Consider the following 21,694-nt stretch of genomic DNA (forward strand, 5'->3'; position numbering starts at 1 on the left):
GTTGTTGTATGTCTGAAGTACTACTGTATTATACTGTTGTACATTTGTCAAAGTGCTCCCTACTAGAGTTTGTATAGATTTTTTTTCTCAAAAGTGCAACTCCGACCCCTTTCACTGTGCATATAAGATTTGTCTGAAGTTACACTTAATAAAATTTAACCATATTTATATGAAAAAATGTCAACATCTACAATATTGAAGTTATATAATATAAAAATTCAATTCATGATGCACTTAATGGTATTAATTTTGTATTTTAAATGTTGATATTTTTCCATAAAGTTGGTCAAAGTTTATGAACTTTGACTTCAAACAAATTTTATATGTGAAGTAAAAAGGGCCAGTGAAAGTATATGCTGTGAAGTTGACCAGATTTAGAGAGAAGTATGTCATGAGCACATTTTAAATTAGACAGTTTTTTCTCTTTGTATGGCATACAATGACCACACGAGCATCAGCACGCCGCACACCCATGCTCTTCCAAAGAAAATTGCATAAACCACAAATTATTGATGCCGATTTTGCACAGAACATCCACGGTAAGAATTTGTTGCATAGAACACCACATACCGGTGTTACCCATTGCAGCTAGGTCGAGTCCGGCATTTAGGTACATTGACATGATTTTTCATAAGTGGGCCCCACTAGTAAGTGCATGCATGGCAACAAAAACAGACACATAAGTCGGCCAACTAAATCTGTCAATACCTTGGAAACATTTGGTCCGATTGAGCTGGAAATTTCTAATGTTAGTATTGATTACATGCATGGTCTATTCTTTTTGACATTTTTCTAAAAATGTCAAATTAAATAAATAATGAGCTAACTAAAATTTCCATGTTGATGTGACTGGTCTTCTTTGTCGCACGTGCACTTACAAGTAGGACCCATCTGCCAGGAACTATATCACCGTACCTAAACACTGGATTAGCTGCAAAGAATTACAAAATATGTGGTGCTCTGACTAACAAACCCGTAAAATTGGTGTTGTGTACAAAATCAACATCAACAGTTGATTGTTTGTGCAATTACCTCTGCTCTGTCATAGGGTAGTACATCACAGCCTATGCCAAGAGACAAGCCCGGTAATCCCCTCGTCCTCTCCAGAAAGCCCGATAGGGGAGAACTCTGAAGAAACAGGAACCTATAACTAAAGATTTATGACACTCGCCGGTTTTTTTCTTGTGTGTGGAAATGGAGACACTTACCGATTAATGACATGGGAGCTTCTAATAGACGTCCGATCAACATCCTACGGTGAGAGGCCTAACTCACCGCTTGATGTTGAGTTGCTTCGATTTATCCCGAACTGTCGATCGTCGTACAGTTGCTAATGCTAGCACACTTATCTTTTCGAAGGCAGCACATTGCTGTTGTTGGCCTTTTTAGAGCATGGTTAATAGAATAGCCAACTGTTGGCTATATGGTCTTGTCCCATCATTTACAACCAAGCTTATAGTCAGTAAGTATAATAGTTGCATGTAAATATGTACTATTTTTTGATACATAGCCAACCTTCCTCTCTCATAAAATGTCTAGGAGCACGTGTTGCAGCGGGCTGTTAATCAGTAGTCCGCTTCCCTTCTCTCCTCCTCTCTCTCCTTCAACTCATCCAAAATATAATATTTCAAGGCTTACAGCCCGACTACGTCATCCTATTGTACTTGTCCTTAATATCCTATCGTATCATTCTCATCCGTTGTCCTTTTCGGAGTTGTACCTGCATGTTCGTAGGTCGCTAGGGGTGGACCAGCCGGACATAACTCTTTGCACTTGTCCCAAACGCAGGGGCAGAGCCAGGATTTGGACATGGGAGGGGGGGGGGGTGCGAAAAGTCAATGTTCGCAACAGTCGTGAAACATCATGATATGTTAAGTCCCACGATAGTGTTGATGACAATTCTTCAAAATATATATCTAGAACTTGAATTAATGTTACATTTATGTTAACATAAATTTAGCCCTACAACCACCTGTGTTAAGCTAGTGGCCTCTAATTCTCGGCTTGCTTGTCTTTTTTTCATTAGTTGTAATTGGACATATTTGCTTTCTTTTGATACTTTTTTAGAGATTTATTGAAAACATGACAGTACGTAATAACGAAACAAGACAAAACTTGCACCTGCGTGTCAGAAAAGACTCCAAACTCGACTCTCGTTTTCAGTTGGAGCTGGAACTAAACATGCTGGAGCGTGGTCCCTGGCCGATCGCGAAAAGGACGGCAGAAAGGGAAAAGGGCGATCGCGCGCCAAGAAAGAAAGAAAGAAATGCCGGCCTTCCCCATCCACCACCATATCCCGCCCCGCGCGACCCCGTCAGGTGCTCCTTGGAAGGAAACCACCCTCCACACTCAACCCAAGCGCTGCACCGAGAAAGACAGAGGATGGAGGCCGCCGCCGCCGCCTCCCCATCCATGACCTCCTTCCGCCCCGCGTCCCGCAGCGGCCGCGTCGCCTGCTGGGCTCGCTCGTCCCCGGGGACCGCGACGCCCCTCAGGGCCGTGCCGCTGATGCGGGTGGCGCCCGAGTCGCTGCAGGCCGCGAGCGGGTCCCTCGTGGGCGTGCCGAGCCGCGGGGCTGGGGAGCAGGACTGGGTCGCCGACTTGGACGGTCCCGGCGCCATGGAGTACCTAACGAGCGTGCTGGCCTCCAAGGTCTACGACGTGGCCCTGGAGACGCCGCTGGAGCGCGCCCGCAACCTCTCCGACCGCCTCGGGGTCAACCTCCACATCAAGCGCGAGGACCTGCAGCCGGTAATAATTAATCACCAACCTCGTAGCCTATTTTTGTCCTAATACATACATGGGGGTCCAGCCGTTCGTTTCCTGACGCTTGAAGCTCCGATGGAGCTTCGGTCAGTGTGGGTTTTGCGGAGGTTCTACTTTGATTATGATGTTTAGATTCCTCTCTCACCTTGGCGTTGACATCATAGTACTATCGCAATAATTGTTAGCCACATTAATTCTGCTGCACTTTTTCAGTTAGTCTAGTGTTAATTTTCTTCAGTTTCGTCAGGGAATAACGAAATGCATGCATTGTGGGCCTGTTTATGTGCATCTCTGTAGGATTTGCTAATATAACAGGGTCCTCTTGCCCTTAGCTTTTATTGTCTAACAAATTTTTAATTTTAGGTTGAATGACTAGCTCAACTATCCACTACTTTTTGCTTTTTTTAATGCACATGGAGCTGTTACATGCTGTGTCATTTGCTATTTACATACCTAGGTAAAATTTGCTTCTTATATGCATAGGCATTTTCATTCAAGCTGAGGGGTGCATATAATATGATGGCAAAGCTCTCCCAAGAGCAGTTAAACAAGGGTGTTATCTGCTCCTCTGCTGGAAACCATGCTCAAGGAGTTGCTCTTTCTGCCCAAAGATTGGGCTGTCATGCCGTTATTGTCATGCCTGTGACAACACCAGAAAACAAGGTTATCGGTCTCTCGATGACATTACCTTAAATATGCCGTTTATATGGTATATCTAAGTTATTATCAGCAGCTATTAATATATAACTTAATCCAGTGGCAATCGGTGGAGAAATTGGGTGCTACAGTCGTTCTCAACGGAGACTCATATGACGAAGCTCAGTCATATGCAAAACTACTCTGTGAGGAGGAAGGCCTCACATTTATACCTCCTTTTGACCATCCCGATATTATTGCTGGACAAGGAACTGTTGGCATGGAAATTGTTCGCCAATTGCAAGGTCCATTACATGCAATATTTGTACCTGTGGGAGGTGGTGGATTAATTGCTGGGATTGCTGCCTATGTGAAACGGGTCTGCCCTGAGGTAAGCTTTCAAACACAGGAGTATTCTCTTTTCCTTTTTCTTTCAAACACAGGAGTATTTTCTTTTTCTATGTAAAACATTACAAGACACCTAAGTTCTTCTTAAATGCCATTAAAGTAAATGGCCCTATTTTAAGCGCATTTGGGAATGAATTGTTTTTCATCCAATCACCTAACTTTAACCCTTCTCCAGATTGAACACAATACATCATTTGGTTACATTCGGGGTAAAATTTTCGTATTCAGTCTGTCCTTTCTTGTATGTTTACAACAATTCTGGTGCAGGTCAAAATAATTGGAGTGGAGCCCTCAGATGCAAATGCCATGGCATTGTCCTTGTTTCATGGCCAGAGGGTCATGTTAGAACATATTGGAGGGTTTGCTGATGGTGTAGCTGTCAAAGTTGTAGGCAAGGAGACATTTCCCTTGTGTCAAGATTTTGTAGATGGCATTGTGCTGGTCAGCCAAGATGCTATCTGTGCTTCAATAAAGGTGAGAGTGATCAACTTATTATATGTCTGATCCGCCTTGAATAGAAGTTTTCAGTTTCATTTGAATAGAAGTGTTATAATGCTGTGTATTATGTGATATGTGTCCTTGTTTTCTAGTTTTCAGTTCTTGCTGTGGATATTGGTATTTTTAATGTCTTCTTTAAAATTTACTACGCATAAGCATTGTGATAACATTGCTCAAAAATAGGCTTGTGGACTGTTTATGCTAGATTGTTGTGGATGTTCTGCACTAACAATGTTATTCATAATGAAAATGTTGTTTTTCATGGGCACAGGATATGTTTGAGGAGAACAGGAATATCCTTGAACCTTCTGGGGCCCTTGCCTTGGCTGGGGCTGAAGCTTACTGCAAATACTACGGTTTGAAAGGGGAAACTGTGGTTGCAATAAGTAGCGGTGCAAATATGAACTTTGATGCACTTAGATTAGTAACCGAGCTTCCTGATGTTGGTCGAAAACCAGAAGCGGTATTACCTACATTTTTGCCGAAGGAGCAGAGAAGCTTCAAAAAGTTTGCAGAACTGGTATGCATCATGATTTTTCAACCAACATATAATAGTATATATTCTATTTCTTTTCTTGTGACTTATTGTTCTGCAGTTTTGCCGGATGAATATTAACGGATTCAAACACATATGTGATTCTCATGGAAAAGAAGCCCTTGTTCTACACAGGTACTCGAAGTCTCAAACAACACTTTCAGTAAATACATCGTTCCTGTACCGGGTTATTGTTTCATGATTACTTTTCTAGAACCTTTGATGGGACAGGAATACTCATACATACAAAATGCGACTTTGTACATTCTCCCGCCTAATCCCTAACCATTGGTTGTCCTTTTGTTCCAGCGGAAGTGATGACATCGGAGATGAACCGGTCCAGGTATTACTCGGATAAATTTGATATTTGTTTCTTGTTACTGCAACTGGTTTTATTTTCTCTTCCGGTTGTTAATTTATTGCTACTAAACGACATCGTGGCCCCGCAAACTTGCAGGCCAAACCTGTAGAAGTTGGAGACGATGGCAAGGAATGTGAGGATAGCTGTAGACCGTACGGAGAGGGGGAAAAGGTGATCATTTCTGCTTCCATGATACATTTTTTTTACCGTTTATTGTTCTTTTTGGAAAAAAACAAGACGGGGTATGCGCAGCATACATGGCTGGACCCTGCAAATCCAATTGCTCTCTGAGTACTAATTTGTCGTATTTTTCTTATGCTGTGCAGCCGCTGGCATGGCTGGACGCCCGTGTGGTCACCACCACCCTGATCGTCAACCTCATGACGGCAGGGCTTGGCCTGTACGTGAAAGCGCAGCACCCAAGTGCGCACCCGCTGGTGGTCACATGCTGGGAGGCCTTGCCGCTCACCATGGTGCGCGTCGTCCTCGTGTCCGGCCTCGGCGCCGCGCTCGCACTAGGCGTCCTGCTCATGTATGCCGGCATTAAGATGAGCCTACAGGGGGGGTCCCGGTCCCGCTCGGCCTAGTTAGTGTACATCTATTTTGCCTTTATTTACTGTTGTTATATCTCTTATTGTTGTGTGTGTAATATATGCATCAATTAATATTGATCGGATCGGAGGGAGTATTATATATTGTTTAGAAAGAAGAAAGAAATAAACATGTGAAGAGTTGAGGGAGATGACGGAGCACCACCCCTCATTGTGCATGTATATAACTGGGGCATGACCCAGAAGGCAAAACGTGTATAAGATATATATAACGCTGCAATAAGAACTACAGTAGTGAATCTCATCGCTTGTTTGTTTCTTTACTTTTCAGCATCATTTATACAGGAACTTATCATTAGTTTGTCTCGTTACTTCTCATCATCCCACAACACGTGCGAGCACAACGCTTCGTTCCTCTGCACACCAGAGAGAGCTATAGGCCTAACTGAATGGAAGGCATGCTGTCAGAACTATTCTAGTGGAAGTATTACTCAATAATTTGATCTGTTCATGCCAATCCAAAATCCAAAACAATAAGGTGTGCATCATGGGCGGCTCCTCGCGCTAGCCACCGCATCTTTTTTACTGTACTAGAGAGAGAGAAAAATAAACGGGTAAAAGGGGACGGGCACTACCAGGGGAGACGCAATTGAGCAAGACCTAGCCTGGGGGTCTCCGCACGAGCCCCTTCTCTCTTTGACACCGCCGCTTCCTCTCCTCTCCTCTCTCGATTCTCCTCCCCTGCGTCTCCTCTTCCGCGCAGATGAGGCACATGTTCCGGGCTAGCAGCGATTGCAGGGGGCGCTGTTGCAGATCCTCATCGTTTCTCGGGGAGAGGAGCTCGTCAATGATCCATTTTTTCCCATGGATTCGCGATGGAGCTGCTCTAGGAGGAGCTTCTTCTTTGGACGCCATGGAAATCTTCAAGGTGCGCCTCCACTCCCCCTTCCCCTCCCCTGTAGGTGTTGGATGATGGTTTGGCATTTAATCTTCAGAATTTTAACTCCTTGATTGATCCCCCCTGTACTGCGGATTCCGCAGGAGAGGAACACGCGGCTGAAGAACTCGACATGGAGGATCTGAAACCTCGCAAGGAAGAAGGAGAGGTTATCTCTTTCTCTTGGACTGTGGCCTAATTGTGTGAGATTCTATTTGGCTGGGCTTGTTTTAGATGATTCTGGGCAAAGAAGTTTGCTAGCCTTTCAAACTTTGGCTGCTCTGGATTTTCTTGTGCTTAGTTTTGTAATGACCAGACTTATTTCTTAGTGCTCCTCCATGTTCCTCTGCATAACTGGATCTGGGGGAAGCACCTTACATGATTATGTGATGATTCTTACAATCCTGCCAACTGTGTCACATCTGGATAAGACGATATTTCTAGAATATCACGAAACCACACATTTTTTACTCAGGTTGTCATTACTTGGTTGATTCAACAACATTTTGGTGCCTTGCAATATAATTTCCACAATCGTATCAATGCAAGCTCATAGGTACCATTTGTATAAATTTCAGATTAGCTATCTCAGTCTCAAAGTTTATAGATTGGGTGGTTCGTGTGCAGGTACGTCAGCAACAAGTACAAGGCGGTGATCAGAGGTGCAAATCGATGACCGGCACTTCACATTACAGACTTTTTCAGTGTACTCAGTTTATAATGTTTCTCTTATTCTTATTATTAGCTCACATCCTTATAAATCAGAGATTCTGTGTATCATCATAGTTATAAGCATGTACCAATTTTAGCTACATCTTAGACTTAGCTTCATACAAATTATATCCTTTTGGCTTCAGGTACTTATGTATTGTCGAAATTTGGTCATTTGTGTTCTTCTCAGAAACTGCATCACGGCACCTTGTTGTTCTTTTCAGTTCATCGCCTTATGATCCCCGCTTCAGTCTCTCTACTTGATCTACATTTTTTCCCATGAGTTTAATTTCTTAATTTTGATTCAAATATTTAATACCTGCTGGTGCAGGCAATGGACATTCAGACATTCCTATAATTTTCTGTACTCTGTCTATATTTCATTTAATTTGTATCTTACTTTTTCCTAGGAGAAGCGCACTGTACGATGCATATCGGAGAAAAAGGCGCACTACAGGTTCTCCTGGTACTAAAAGGTTATATCCTCCGTTTTGATGTTGTTGGTTATGGCAGATTGCACTGCATAAGAATGAGCTAAATAATTTAATTATCATTGTCACACAAGACTTAGTGCTAGCTAAATCATAACTAACTTACAGTAGCGATGTGGCATGGATGGAGGCGAAGAGAGTACATAAATGGGAAATCATGTAGATTTTGTTGTCTGCTTCCAATATTATGTACACGTTTTCTTTCCTCCATCTAATTTATGAATATATACTATGTACAAGCAAGGAGATGATCAGAGAAATCAGTTAGTGTACACCATCACATCATACTTTTTCAGTGAGTTAACTTTAGGTTCCACAACTGTTTTCGCTCGAATATTTGTTCAATTTCCTTTTTACTTTTCAGTATAAACTGTAGTAAATGAGTATTATCCTGCAAATTGTATGTATGAAGAAGTATTTACAAAGTTCTGCTCTGCGTAGAATTGAAAATGTCAGGCATTGTTATCGTTTATCATATGTAGTGAGTGCAATTCTGTGTTACTGAACAAGTAAAGTTGAAAATTCTAATTTGTGGAGAAATGTTTGTTGTATACTTAAAACTCAGTGCAAATCTGATTTGAGTAAATAGACCTAAAAAGGGAGGAACAAGTTTTAAGGTGTTCCTAAATTTATTCAGTTATGCTCTTTGTGCTCCGTCATTGTTAGTGTAACTACTCATTACAGAAAATTTCAGTTTCTTTTTTTAAATGACATTTTTTTTATCTTCTTCTGGGGCACCCAATTGATGAGAGAACTGTATATGCTTTGCTCTTTGTTCAAGTTGTGCATAACTGTTCAGTGTCCTATTGCGCACTAACAAAATTCAGTGTAAGTGTGACTAAATAAGTAAAGTTAAAAAGGAATATGATATTTGAAAACAAAATAAATAACTTTATTTTTTATAATTTGTAAAAAAAGTGTTTGTTATCGTGTTATCTATCAAATAAATTGGTGCAAGTCTGATTGAATTAATGGATTGTAGCTTGGCAAACTTTTACAGAAAATGAACTAACAAGGCTATTCTGAATTTCTTTGCAGAAGTTGGAGCTGCAAACTGAATGTTCAGGGAAGCCAAGATCGGCTGATATGAAACTGTACCTCCTGTTCAAGATACTGTCATGGTAAGCTGAGGTGTAACCAAACATGTAGGTAATGTAATTTTATAATTTTGATGTGCTGAGAGATTTGGTGGAGAACTGGAGATTGGTTGTTTTGGGGCATGTGGTTCGTGATTTCGGAATTTTGAGAGGATTTATAATAGTTGCTGATTCCTGCTCATCCATGTTTGGCTCTTCTGATACCTGGCACTCATTTTATAATGATGATTTACGAGGGAAATGTCAGGCTAGAAAGTCTCACAATATTCTCTTTCTTTACTTTAACTTGGTAGGCAACGGTGGAAGGCTGCAGAGGACACATCCTGAATTGGTGTTCTTTGCAATGCCCTGGTGACCGGCGCCAGCAACACACTATGGCCCGCCAGTCGCACTGAACGGCGGCGTGAACCATCTGGTACAAGACTTCAAACTCTATTTTCATCGAAGCTTCTACCAAAAAGTTCAGAAAAGCTTTTCATGCACTAGCTCACCGATTGCCACTTCAAATCTGCTGTTTGCAGGTTAAGGGTTAGTTTCACCTACTGTTTGATTTACATGAATGCCTTTACCAAGAATTATAGTAATCTACTTTAGTCATTGTTTTAGATTTTTCCTTCGTGATTAATTATATGGATGCTTAGCTGTAGCCATTATGCCTGTCATAGTTCAAGTTTTTAAATTTTTGATTCATGCGTGTTGCACAAAGGGGGTGAGATGAGTTCTGCATGTCTTCTCTTTTTGTAAATTGTCTACCTGAGTTCTTTACATGGTGCGTTGGTTTTGTTGCAAATAAAAAGATATGTGCATATCGTGGATGTTGTCCTGTCAACCAAAAACAACTTCTTAAAAGATACATTTGTTTCAGCTTGATCCGAATAGATTTCTTTCTTTTCATATGCTTGCCTCAAACTACAATTTACAAAGATCATTTGTAACGTTCATTTACTTTTCATTCACTTACTAAATATGCTTCAAAGCTAAAGATCATTACATCAGAACTAAATCCGTTCATTCCGAAATATATAAACATGGTTCTTCGATCAATACATTTATAGCCTTGTTCACGATTGTTTCTTGCCATATCAAATGCTTATATTAACACTGTAATTTACTGATGCATAAAAAATAATACTTAACTACAAGTTTTATGTACCTGACACGATTATCTCCAGAACATAGACCATATATGTTTATTGTCGTTGAATCTCTAACAATAATATTGTCGTACTTAGGTGCTCAATTAATCATGTTATCCTGATAAGTCTTGATCACCAATTCAGGAGTAGTGGCGCAGAAGACGACGACGTGGCAGATGATGGATTGGATTGTCCCTGTCGGCGGCGCGGCAGCTGGGTTGTGTGCGCAGGCGCAGCCGACATAGAGGAGGAAGAACCGCCGCTCACGACCTCGCACTACGACGGCGCATCTTCTACTATCTCACCGGTGGAGTCCTAGATCTGGTCCGTCAGCCTCTCCCCCTCCAAGCTCCCAAGATAATGATGCATTAACCTCGTCATGGTCTTGCTATCTATGTATCTCCATCTCTCATTTGTGTTCCTTCTATTTGCAGGGATCGTGAGAAGCAAGTGTACATCTAGGGATTTATTTGATTTGAATGTATTATGTTAGCTTAGCCTACTCTGTTGATGTTGGTATATCAGGCTTCTAAATTTCAGAAACATGGTTGTTGCAAATTGCAACGTCTACATGAAGGAACCCTTGAAATAGGGATGGGTATGCATTTTCTTTTTTATCTCCATATGAGTATCTTCACATCAGTGATAATCTGGTGAAGATAATGCACACCTTCTAACTGTCCTCTTGGTATTGCAGAGTACAGGACAGTTTCTGGACTTGCTGCTCCTCTTGTGATTCTTGATAAAGTGAATTTGCAGGCATTACTTCCAAGTCACAACCTGCATATTTTAGAAATTCGTTGGATAAATATTTGAATATGGTGCTTTTCTAAGGAGCATACAATTTATCTCTTGTGGAATGAGTATTGATTTGCTGATACCCTGTAGTTAGCATACAGAGGAGGTTGCTTGGCTGTCAAAAGAATTTTATTATCTTATATTCCCTCCGTTCCAAAATAGATGACTCAATTTTGTACCAACTTTAATACAAAGTTAGTACAAAGTTGGGTCATCTATTTTGGAACTGAGGGAGTAGAAGGTTGCTGTATTGAGATTTTGGAATAAAGTGCTTCATTGGAAGTCTGTAAGCAGAAGTTTGGTGCTGCTTCGTTGGATTTCAGTGAGGTTATGATATAGTGCTAGACTGACAGCTTTAGTACTACTTATTTCATGACTGCTTCTACATATTTCTAGGCTGTGCATTTCTATGTTTGATTACTGTGTGTTGTCTCAAACCCTGCTAGACTTGTATCATTTGTGTTGTATGTCATGGAACCGAAACTAGCATTTTGGACATTCATTGGACACTATTGTATACTCCGACTTCAATTCCATGAGAGTATTGAACTTGGCACTGAGAATCATCCCATGGAACTGAAATTAGCATTTATCTCCGAAACCAGAACATATAGTTCACTACTGAAGTAGCTACCAAAATTTTGCAAGGTGTTGGACCTTTTCACATATGTTGCTGATCGTTTCTTCTTTATCGGTGTACGGTTTGGCCGATTCCAGTGAGACGTGCCTCGAGCGTATGTTGTCGATGCGACAATGAGAAGATCCCCTCTTTGGGCCCTCCCCCTCTAGTTTTGCCTCTCATGCTTCCTGTTTCTCTGTTCTCAAGGGAGGTTCACTGGTTCTTTTGCAGGTTTGTGTTACTATTTGTCTTGTTTAAATGGCCAAAGGTGCATGGAAATTTCTATGGAATGTCACTCAAGGAGGGTCAGACATAGTTCAAAGTTGAGTGATATCCTCATGGCCAACAAGGATTGATCCTGATTCAAGCTGGAAAGTTTTGCTTTCGTGCGAGTGTCATATACATGTATTGTTTCTTGGGCATTGAAAGTTAAGGAAAACACTTGTTTGATTGGTTGAGCGCAGCTTGCCATTTGTTGAGATTTGTTACTTCAGTTAGAAAATTTCAGTCTGAGTCTGCACCATAATTCCTAACAACTCAATGAAGGTCTGGCTTTGTTTTATCCTTTTCTATTGCTTCATATTCAATTAATTCCAAGATACATTTGATAACTATTAATAGTTGTAGATGTTGCAGGTTGCAGATACTAAATTTAGGATTCATTTAGTATCCAATGCTTTCATTTTCACATCGGTACTGAATTATCCAATACTAAATTTAGGGTTCATTTTCCAGCTACACCATATATTTGATTTTTCACTTCCTGACAATAAGTGTCAATTATACTAACATGTCCTGAACTCTTTTGCTTGGTCATGAAAAGAGCAGTGGGTGAAAATGTTGGCTTAGAAATTCAGAACATCAAAGAAGTGGTCGGGGGTCGGGTCATGGTAAGTAAACACTTTACAGTGTGAGTCCGGCTTATCATTTGGACTTGATTTAATGAAATGAACAATGATGCGTACGCATTTCCAGAATATAGTTTCTTCAATGCAGCGTATGTGTCTTTTACTCTAGCTTTTGTATGCTAATACTTCCACAAAAATGTATGGCCGTCTTTGCATTGTACATTGTAATGTCTGATTATTTGTCAGTCAGGTTAAGATCATAAATGCATCATTAGTCCATCGATCCTGTTTGATCCAGCAGGGTATACCTTGCTGCTAGCTTTATACTATCTAGAGCATATTTCTTTTTCTCTTTGTTTAATTAAATAGCGTAATACTATTGTTATAAAGAAATATGAACAGGCGACATTATCACAGCCACCGATCCCAATGGGGTCCTCAGGGACAAGAACGTACGCACTACCTCCCTTCTTTTTCTTTACCCCAACCAAGCTCCAAAATCTGGTGAGTCACGGGGGTGCAATCCTCTCCTCAGGCTGACCGACAACCTCCAAATTTCTTCATCAGGTCCTACAGTCGATCATGAGCTACTGTGCCATCTTGGTGGACGCCGTGACGTTCGTGCAGGGAGCTCTGCCGCAGATCATCGCCAACACGGACAAGGCCTTCTTCGACAACGCCATGGACGTGATGAGGGAGGCGGCGGAGATATGCTACCGGAAGGTGGACGGCATCGAGTGCATCACCTGCCCTCACAAGCCGGAGGGGTCCATGTTCTTCATGGTGAAGCTGGACCTCTCCTGCTTGGACGGCATCGCCGACGACGTCGACTTCTGCACCCAGGTCGCCCGCGAGGAGTCCGTGGTCATTTGCCCAGGTACCGTACTACATTATCAATCAGATCAATCATGGATTCGGCTTATTGTGGACTGCTAACTACCCCCTCCGATCTCATAATATAAGAACGTTTCTGACACTAGTATCAAGAACGCTCTTATATTATGGGACGAAGGGAGTAGCTTGTATTATTGCCTGGTTTGCTGTTGGTCACTAAACCAATGCATGACGATCCAAGCAACCTACTAAAAACCAAATCAGAAGCAGAAATCCGAATCTAATTGTTTTTGCCTCCACCACCACCACCATTCGCTGCTTTGTCGTAGTACGAATCTGATTATAATACTGTGCTTTTCGGACGCTTCGGTTTCCTGTAGGCCGAACGGAACATTCAGAATGGATGGGTTCTTAGTGCATGGCATCCTGTTGTTTTTGGACACCAGTGGATCCGAACATTCAGTGCAATTCATACATTGTGAATTCCGATTGTATGCCTCAACTTGAAATACAAGATTGGACATACACCAAAATAACTCAGTAATAAAATATGCCTACATTAAGAAACAACAGAAATACTCTACGGATTTCACAAGAATGATTTGATTAGTGTTTATCAAAAGTTGCTTGTACAGGAGGTCTCTTCATTTATTTAGACCAAATGTACTACAGAATGTAAGCTGTAAAAGAATACTTCATTAGCTAAAATGGCCTATTTTGAACTTGACCATTGTTGTACTCTGCACATCTTACTGTAGAGTGTAGAGTTATAGTTAATACTTCAAAATCCTGTTTGCAAATCATAATTAGTATTGGATTCATTTCGATCATATTTGGAACAGGGTCTGATCTAAAAAGGAAAGTTAGGACCATCATGTATAGGTAAGAAAGTGAGAATTACTTGCAAAATTAAAATGGTGAATACATTATAGAAAAACCAATAAATGGCAAATGGATTGCACAATAAAGTTACTTCGTATAAACAACTCAATTATCAGCAACTTAATACCAGTGAAACTTACATGGAGCTTAGGTTTAAATTTGACATTTTAACTACAGAGTTTTAGCCTTTCATAACCTGGTAACAACACCAAAAATAGATTGAAAATAGGGAGGACCAAGAGGTCACATTCAACAGATGTGGCATGGATCAACGAATACTCATTTTTACTTGATTTGATGCCATTTCAATCAAGAATAAGCAATATTTGCATGAAGGAGCATCAGTATGTGTATCTCAGAATTGTTACGCATCAATTATTGGAAGCCGCAGCAGCAATATAAGGGCTCAACTGAATCGGCTTCTATCGAAGGAACGAACAGACCTCAATTGAAACCTCGAGTTTTCCGGCACCGAGCAGAGCAGAGCAGATCTCGGTCGCTCGCCAGAAACCAAGACGAAATCGTGCGCACGCACAAGCGCACCTCGAATCATAAGACAAATGATAAGGAAACCCAATGGACGGGCCCTGCCGTTCGGCGGCGCGCTAGCTCAGGGAGAGAGAGGCCGACGTCCCAACACATATATCAGTACAGGAAGAAAAAGTTTGTTCTTGAATTCAAAATGCAACATCCAACTATTTAGTACAGTGTAAGTATAACTGACAGAAATAAATGATTCCATTGGAGAAAATCCTAAGAATTAAATTTTGTATAGCTCGTGTAACATTTTGCACTTTGCTAAACAGTATATTATTGCTACATCGTCCAATGAAGTTGTAATTCCCTGAAGCTGTAGAACATCTACCAATACTCACTACACAAATGTTTGGCTCAGACTAATTCCTACAGAACTGATATTGAACAACACAATGTTTCAGGAGAATAACTAACCTTTTGGTGCCTTCTTTGAACACTACAGTCTCGACTGTGCAGTGCTGCCACGTTGTCATGCTTGTTACAGAGCAAATGAACCTCTAGATGTTGGCTCTACAAAGAAAGAACAGAAAGGCAAGATTGTAGATAAATAAACTCTCTCAGTATAGAAGAAGCACTTGCTGAATACTGAACATGAGTAACACAAAGATGCAACAGAAAATAATTACTGTTATCAGTGTATCATGTATCACCTCAGATGCCACCTTCATAATAAATATAGGCGATCCAGGAACTTCTCCTTGCACTTGCTTAAACAAGGCTCTGACCTCATCATTGTTGTGTACCTGTAAAACCATTTGGATGACATAAAAATCATCTTTGGTTAATATACAATATTTGCAGAAAACTTGAGTTCATTTTGTATGGACAGTGGACATGTCCATGCAACTGTTTGGAAGTAGAGCATTCCATATAACTATGGTAGAGTTGAATTAAAAACATTAAAAGAATATCAACCTCCCTTATTCCTTTACAATCCCCACCCCATGATAAATTTATGCCCAAAAACAAACATGTCATCGTTCTGTTCTTAGTCTCAACTACGTACAGATTATTATACAACATTTCCACTGCCCTGAACATTAGTACAAGAGCCCGAAATACAAATAAAGGACCTACATGTCTCTACAATTAAAACAAAATTACAAACTTGCACCTAGCAGACATATATCCTACTTATCCATACACAGTCTACAACTTATCCAGTAGACCCGCAAGGGCAAAAGGGAGCACGGGGACACTAATGGCGAGACTGCCGGGGTGAAGGACAGTCAGTTGGCACAACTAAAGTCTGATTGTGATAACCAACATCGAGTTCAGAGTTTATATCACCTAGATTGCATACAAAATAGAGAGCACATGCTGACTCACTGTATTCTCTTGTGCGCAGGGCCACACAGATGACATCTGCAAATAAGGACATCTTCGCCTCTGTCTTCTGCAGCTGCATGAAAATATATAAGAAACAGATATATGATTAATACAAAAGATTAAGGATCACTGTAACAATTCAAAATTTGGGGAAGAAAGACAACTCTGAAATTTTGGCAGATAATTACCACATACAGATCTACCCACTTTAGGCATAAGAAACAGAAAGATGTTTAATAGGAAAGACCTAAGGATTGCAGGTAACAATTCAAGTTCTGATCGTGTTTCCAAAAATTGGAAAGAAAAACATCCAGACTAAAACTTTGGAAGATAATTACCACATTTGCAGTATGCCCCCTTAAGATCATAACGACCTTCCAATTTCCTATATCTGCTGGCTCTCCAGTTCCAAACTCAGATGTACTGGAACCAGCTTTCCCTTCATGAATTAGGATAGCTTGATCGTCTGATCCTGAAGCAAGATAGCGTCCATTCTTGGCCCGTCTCACACAGTTTACTGACCCAAAATGGTCACACATTGTAGCCAGCAATCTTTGGTTGGAATCAACATTTTGGCTGTCTTTGCTCACAGATTTCATGTTCTATATGCTAACCTTTTTAAAGAAGGCAAAACAGATGGAGATTAACAAAGGGCATGTTACTTAACAGATCGGTTAAAATATATAAAAAGAATGGACAAGGCGTGATGCAAAATTATTCGTCAAATCTACCAATAAATTTGCCTAATAGTCGACTATTTCAGTAAATAAATCATGAACCATTAGTAAGAAAAACATGAATCACTAGTAAGCTTTTATTGATTATTATCTCTCATTAGTATGAAAAACTACTCAATTACAATCATAAGAAGGTAGGCTTGAGCCTGAATTTTATAGAGCTTGAAAGAAGAGTGCCACTGATTAACAAGTTCCTAGTAGTACGACAAAAATAACCTAAGTGATCTTGAACACTAACACATACATGGGCGGATCTAGATGAAATTGTGAAGGATCCCTCCCTACCCTTGTTGGATTGATTGATTTGGCAATACACAGAACTGATTGTGCGCTGGATGAATACAATCCAGCTGCTGTTACCTCAGTGGGACGGGGTGGAGACAACAGAAGTGCCCGGGCAAACATCATTATAATAACTGTTCATGGAAGCAGTCGTGGTGTACATTGTACACTGAAGCAATTGTTTCTTTCAGCTTGAAACAGAGAGACCAACAAAACAAAGGAAGGATGAAGTATCAAGCACCCATTTGCCTTGTCAAAAATAGGATACTCGGACTTACGAGCGCAAATATTCCTCATCAGTACCAGCTGGTACCTACCCACCAAACTGGTTGCATGGGAAATCAAAGATCTCAATTCTCAAAACCTGTAGTCACATCAAATTGTTAGCATAATCTATCATAACTGAAAATCAAGGACTATTTATATAAAATAAATCATACCCAGGTCCTTGTACTTCTCGTACAATTGAGCCAACTCCGTGTATTTGGAACTGGTGAAGACACAACAGCAGTTACATGCAACAATTATCTTTGTTAATTTAACAAAATGGTCATCGATCCTTTCAGTACTCGACATGTGGAAAATTAGATGAAACTGGAACACCAATCAATGTCAAGACACTTAAATGCACAAAAGGTCTGGTTATCCAACTCCAAACCAACTTGATCCAAGTAATTTTCTCCATGCATAAACAATTTTGATGCGAATCACAAATGATGATCCTAATGAACCACAAACCACTGAGACTATCGGGGGTATTTAGCATAACAATATTTTTAAACTTTGAGTTGTGATGATATACAGATTTACTCAATCTTGCAGATGGCAATCCGAATTTGATTGTTCAATTTGAATACAAGGTTGGAGCATGGTGCCATTAGCAGTGCATATTTAATGTAAAAAGGGCAGGCCAACATTTGCTACAAACTGAACACATCACAAGCTAATTCTGAAGCATACAACAAACAGCAAATGTGTGCAAAAAGAAGCACGGATACATTTATATCCTGAATTGACAACAGTTTAGTGGGATTATTTCTTGATGTTACCTCTCTCCTTCATTTTGCAATGCAATCAGGTGCATACCAATCAACTGGATGGTGAAACTTGCATCTTTCAATAAACTTACAAAACCCCGTCTTCATATAGAACTGCATTAACCAAGCAAAATGAGAAAAACAGTGGAACTTGTAGGGACATGCTGCAACAATTGGTATAGAGGTAGTTATCTACATACATCATAAATAATTTCTCCAGGCCTCGGGGGATAGGTCATTGGATCAGGTTCAATCTGTATTTTACAAGAGAGCATATGTCAGTTTGTGTACTTCACAATACAACTCAAACTCCTATTTTACCCTTACCAGCACATGTGCCATGTGAAAATCAAAGCTCAGCTGGATTTAGCATCTCGATAGGGACAACAAATGCAGGGGTAGGAAGAACAGATTGATCCCTCCGGCCGATGGCGACTCGATTGGTCGATGGGATGCGGAGCAAGCCATTGACGGTGGTGGCGATCGAGGGCACCGTGCCTGTGCCCAAGGGGCAACGATAGGCTGCTCCGACTGCTACAGGAGCCAGCGAATGGTGTCGCCGCCCATCTCCTCACGCCACACCCTCTTCCTGTCTGTGACGTGTGCCACATCTTCGCAGCACCACGCCTCCCACTCGCCCGTGCTCCTACCCAATCTCGCCTCTGCTGAAGAGTAACATCAACGACTGGCCTGCGGAGGCGGTGGTCGCAGCATGGTGAGGAAGCCGGCATAAGGCAGCTCCGCAGATCGATCTGCCGTCCCCGCGTTGAGCACTCCTGCCATGACCGTCCTCTCTGCCGGCCACCTCCACAGATCCGGATTGAGAAAAGAAAGGGGTAGGAGCGGCAGAGAAGGAGCAGGGAGTGAGGGAAGGGGAGGGAAGGAGGCGACGTGCCTGGGTAGAGAGGAGGACGACTGGATGTGGAGTTTGCTTCCTTCTTCGGTGGCCGGCGCCGGAGGACCTGGGATGGGCCGACGAGGCGAGGCGGTGGCCGCGGCAAACAAGAGAGAAATTTTTGGGAGGGGAGGAGAGGCTGCGTGCGTCAAGGGAGAAGGGGTGGGGGCGTGGGGGCGAAGCAAACGACGCGGCGGGGCCGCGAAAGGCAAACCTAGCAAAGTATTTTTTTTCCCTCTCGCTGGCACAGTAAAAACGATGATACCCTCAAAAAAAAAAAAACGATGAGGTGGAACAAGCGAGGGTGCGCCCTTTGCGCGACCGTTAATGTGTTTAATTTCTTCCAGATACAGCACTCCTTGTACATTACTGCTCCATTCTGTTCTCGGTTTGTTGGACCTAAGTAACTCGTCCGCCTTAAAAGTATTTTAGTGTCATGCATGCATAGTCTGGCAGTATTAGTATCTTTGTGGTTCTGGGGAAAAGGATTTACTTCTCACGTGTTCACCAGGATTTTGACGGCATCCTGTATTTAATTCAGATGCAATAAAGCGTTTCCCGCCATTTGTAACGAGGGTTTTGTTTATTTGGAGCGCCAGATCCGCGCACTGGAGAAGCGGAAGAAGGCAGGCAAGTACGCCAAGAAGGTGAAGGCCAAGGTGAGGAGGAAGATGCACGAGATGGAGAACACCTTGGAGCCTGATGAGTTTGCTGACCTTTGGAAAGGGGAAGACTAGCTAGTGCGGGCGACTGTACCAATGAATTTGATCGTCAAACTCAAACCCATGCATGCTGGCGGCTATGGCCAAGCACTGAATTTTGCATTATCATGTGCACCGGACGAACCGCCGAACAGGGCCACCGCAGCGTTATTGCCGGCCGTGCTTCGGGGGAGCAACCGCTCTGCCTGCGCCGGCGCTCAGTCGCTGCGCCTCCGGTGGCCGCTTCTTCTCCGACTCCGGCATAGGTAAAGCCACCCGGGCCCTCTCCCCCGGTAGCAGTTGAACCAAGCATGCGTATGCTCCGTGTGCCCACACCCGTCCAACCGTGGTGGCAGTTCGGCGTGGCCTGCGTTCTGCGGCCGTACAAGTTCCACACTGCACACTGATTAGTAGTGCAATCACCCGCAAAAAAAAAAAAAAAGATTAGTAGTGCAACCGAGCATGCGTATATGTATTTGTAAGAACACAAAATCTTTGTGCCGCTGGCTGGCCATTGGGTAAACAAATGACTTGCTGTCGATTAAGTATAGGGTCTCTTTTCGCCAAGCAATGCATTTTCTTTCTTTCTATAAACGGTCTCTTGCACGCAAGTGTTCTTTGTTGGGTGATAAATCCAGATGTATGGGTGCTTCATCAGCAATGTGAATGGATTATTGATATGTGACGCATCTGCGATACCAACATTTGTGCTCGTCGTGATTCTGTTATCTAATAATTAGCGTTAATGTTTACATAGATTTAGCCCTCAAGTGCTGAAGCCCCAGCGTCTCACCCCATGGCGAAGAAGAGGAAGCGCAGCTCCGATGCTTCCGCCCCTGCTGCCGTAGAGAAGCCTGACGACTCTGCGCCAGAGCGGCCGGAACGCACCCTCTTCGGGTTCAAGGACTCGGCTGACGAGCCTGCTTCTAAGGACGCAGGGCCGCTCTTCCGGAACAAGGAGAAGGTGCTCATTACGTGCTCCCGCCGCATCATTTACAGGTGAGCGTGTTACCCTCTCTGCTCGGAGTTCTGTGGTGGTGGTTGTTAGACCAATGCTTTTGTGGGGGTTGTTGATTGTTTTGCGGATTGGTTTGCGGTGTGCGTAGGTACCGGCATCTAATGCAGAACGTGGTGTCATTGCTGCCGCATGCCAAGAAGGACAACAAGGTTGAGTCCAAGCAGAGCAAGGGCAGCGCGCTCAACGAGCTGGTCGAGCTCAGGAGCTGCTCAAGCTGCCTCTTTTTCGAGGTACTACACAAGTACTATGCTCGCTGCTTGCTTGCTAGCTTGATGGAAATAGTTTACCTTCGACCAGCTCAAGGTTGCCTACTTCGATAGGAGAACTACATACTAGGAACATTAACGGTTGCTAAATCATACTGCATTTAACATGGAACAGGTTAGTCGTTTCTGGTGTGAAATCAACTTCAAAGTTAGCTCTGATCCGTATCATTGTTCTCATGTGAACCTTACTGAGCTTTGTAATCCACACTGTCTGTTATGTGTTTCACAATGTTTAAAAGTTGTCAACTCCACGTTGTTTTACTATCGCTCCAAAATTAGACAATTTAAATATGCACTAGAGTTGCTAATTCTTGTATTGAAGCATCTTCTGTGTGTATATTGCAGTGCAGAAAACAGAAAGATCTTTACCTTTGGATGGTCAAGTCCCCTGCAGGGCCATCAGTGAAATTTCTAGTCAATGCTGGTATACTCTCACACCAATAGTAGTTATTCAGTTGTTTTACGAGGACAAAATTACTGTTATGACCTCTCTGGCTAACAAAATCCCGATTTGACCTCGCTTATAAAAAAATTTCGTTTTTGACCTTTTTAGGAGACGCCAACATCCCTGGCGTCTGGGTTGCGAAGCAGATGCCACGGATCCTGGCGTCTGGCCCCTGGCCCGCACTGTCCGCCTGCCCGTTGACCTGCTGACGTGGCAAAGGGGCCAGACGCCAAGGACCCTGGCGTCTGGCCCCGGTAACTGGATAACGGCGCGGGGCGCCCACCCATCCCCATCTCAACTTCTCTGGCGCTGGTTCAAGAACAGAGGGTTGTTCGTCAC

At 42.3% G+C, this 21,694-nt stretch overlaps 2 protein-coding genes and 1 long non-coding RNA gene across 7 annotated transcripts in view; 2 read left to right on the forward strand and 1 right to left on the reverse strand.

Moving 5' to 3' along the window:
* The first annotated feature begins 2,309 nt into the window (after positions 1-2,309).
* LOC119368317 (threonine dehydratase 1 biosynthetic, chloroplastic-like) lies at positions 2,310-6,059 on the forward strand. Its single transcript, XM_037633608.1, has 9 exons — positions 2,310-2,751; positions 3,250-3,429; positions 3,524-3,793; positions 4,078-4,284; positions 4,580-4,828; positions 4,905-4,978; positions 5,153-5,186; positions 5,301-5,375; positions 5,531-6,059. Exons 1-9 carry the CDS (start codon positions 2,383-2,385, stop codon positions 5,789-5,791), a joined length of 1,719 nt encoding a protein of 572 aa, XP_037489505.1. The 5' UTR covers positions 2,310-2,382; the 3' UTR covers positions 5,792-6,059.
* A 336-nt stretch (positions 6,060-6,395) lies between these two features.
* The window catches only part of LOC119365595 (ribosome biogenesis protein BRX1 homolog 2-like), a 22,687-nt gene continuing 7,388 nt past the window's right edge, over positions 6,396-21,694 (forward strand). The window contains exons 1-14 of the mRNA XM_037631244.1: positions 6,396-6,683; positions 6,797-6,861; positions 7,320-7,354; positions 7,814-7,879; positions 8,933-9,015; positions 9,285-9,406; positions 9,513-9,519; positions 10,272-10,451; positions 10,562-10,725; positions 10,825-13,269; positions 19,525-19,892; positions 20,384-20,625; positions 20,733-20,874; positions 21,256-21,334. Coding sequence (XP_037487141.1) covers positions 20,423-20,625; positions 20,733-20,874; positions 21,256-21,334 — 424 coding nt within the window. The 5' untranslated portion in view covers positions 6,396-6,683; positions 6,797-6,861; positions 7,320-7,354; ... (7 more) ...; positions 19,525-19,892; positions 20,384-20,422. The remainder of the gene's footprint in view (positions 6,684-6,796; positions 6,862-7,319; positions 7,355-7,813; positions 7,880-8,932; positions 9,016-9,284; positions 9,407-9,512; positions 9,520-10,271; positions 10,452-10,561; positions 10,726-10,824; positions 13,270-19,524; positions 19,893-20,383; positions 20,626-20,732; positions 20,875-21,255; positions 21,335-21,694) is intronic.
* On the reverse strand, positions 13,646-19,050 carry LOC119365596. Of its 5 annotated transcripts, none has more exons than XR_005175622.1 (9): positions 18,358-19,050; positions 18,231-18,284; positions 18,043-18,144; positions 17,434-17,483; positions 17,272-17,357; positions 16,313-17,184; positions 15,975-16,047; positions 15,296-15,388; positions 13,646-15,155 (listed from the first exon to the last, which is right to left on the reverse strand). It is a non-coding gene; the product is annotated as an uncharacterized LOC119365596 (long non-coding RNA). The 5 variants fall into 5 exon arrangements; XR_005175623.1 differs by having other exon boundaries at positions 13,648-15,155; positions 16,313-16,588; positions 17,072-17,357; positions 18,358-19,046; XR_005175625.1 differs by having other exon boundaries at positions 13,648-15,155; positions 16,313-16,583; positions 18,358-19,045.

This window comes from Triticum dicoccoides, chromosome 2B (assembly GCF_002162155.2).
Source record: "Triticum dicoccoides isolate Atlit2015 ecotype Zavitan chromosome 2B, WEW_v2.0, whole genome shotgun sequence".
NCBI classification, from domain to species: domain Eukaryota; kingdom Viridiplantae; phylum Streptophyta; class Magnoliopsida; order Poales; family Poaceae; genus Triticum; species Triticum dicoccoides.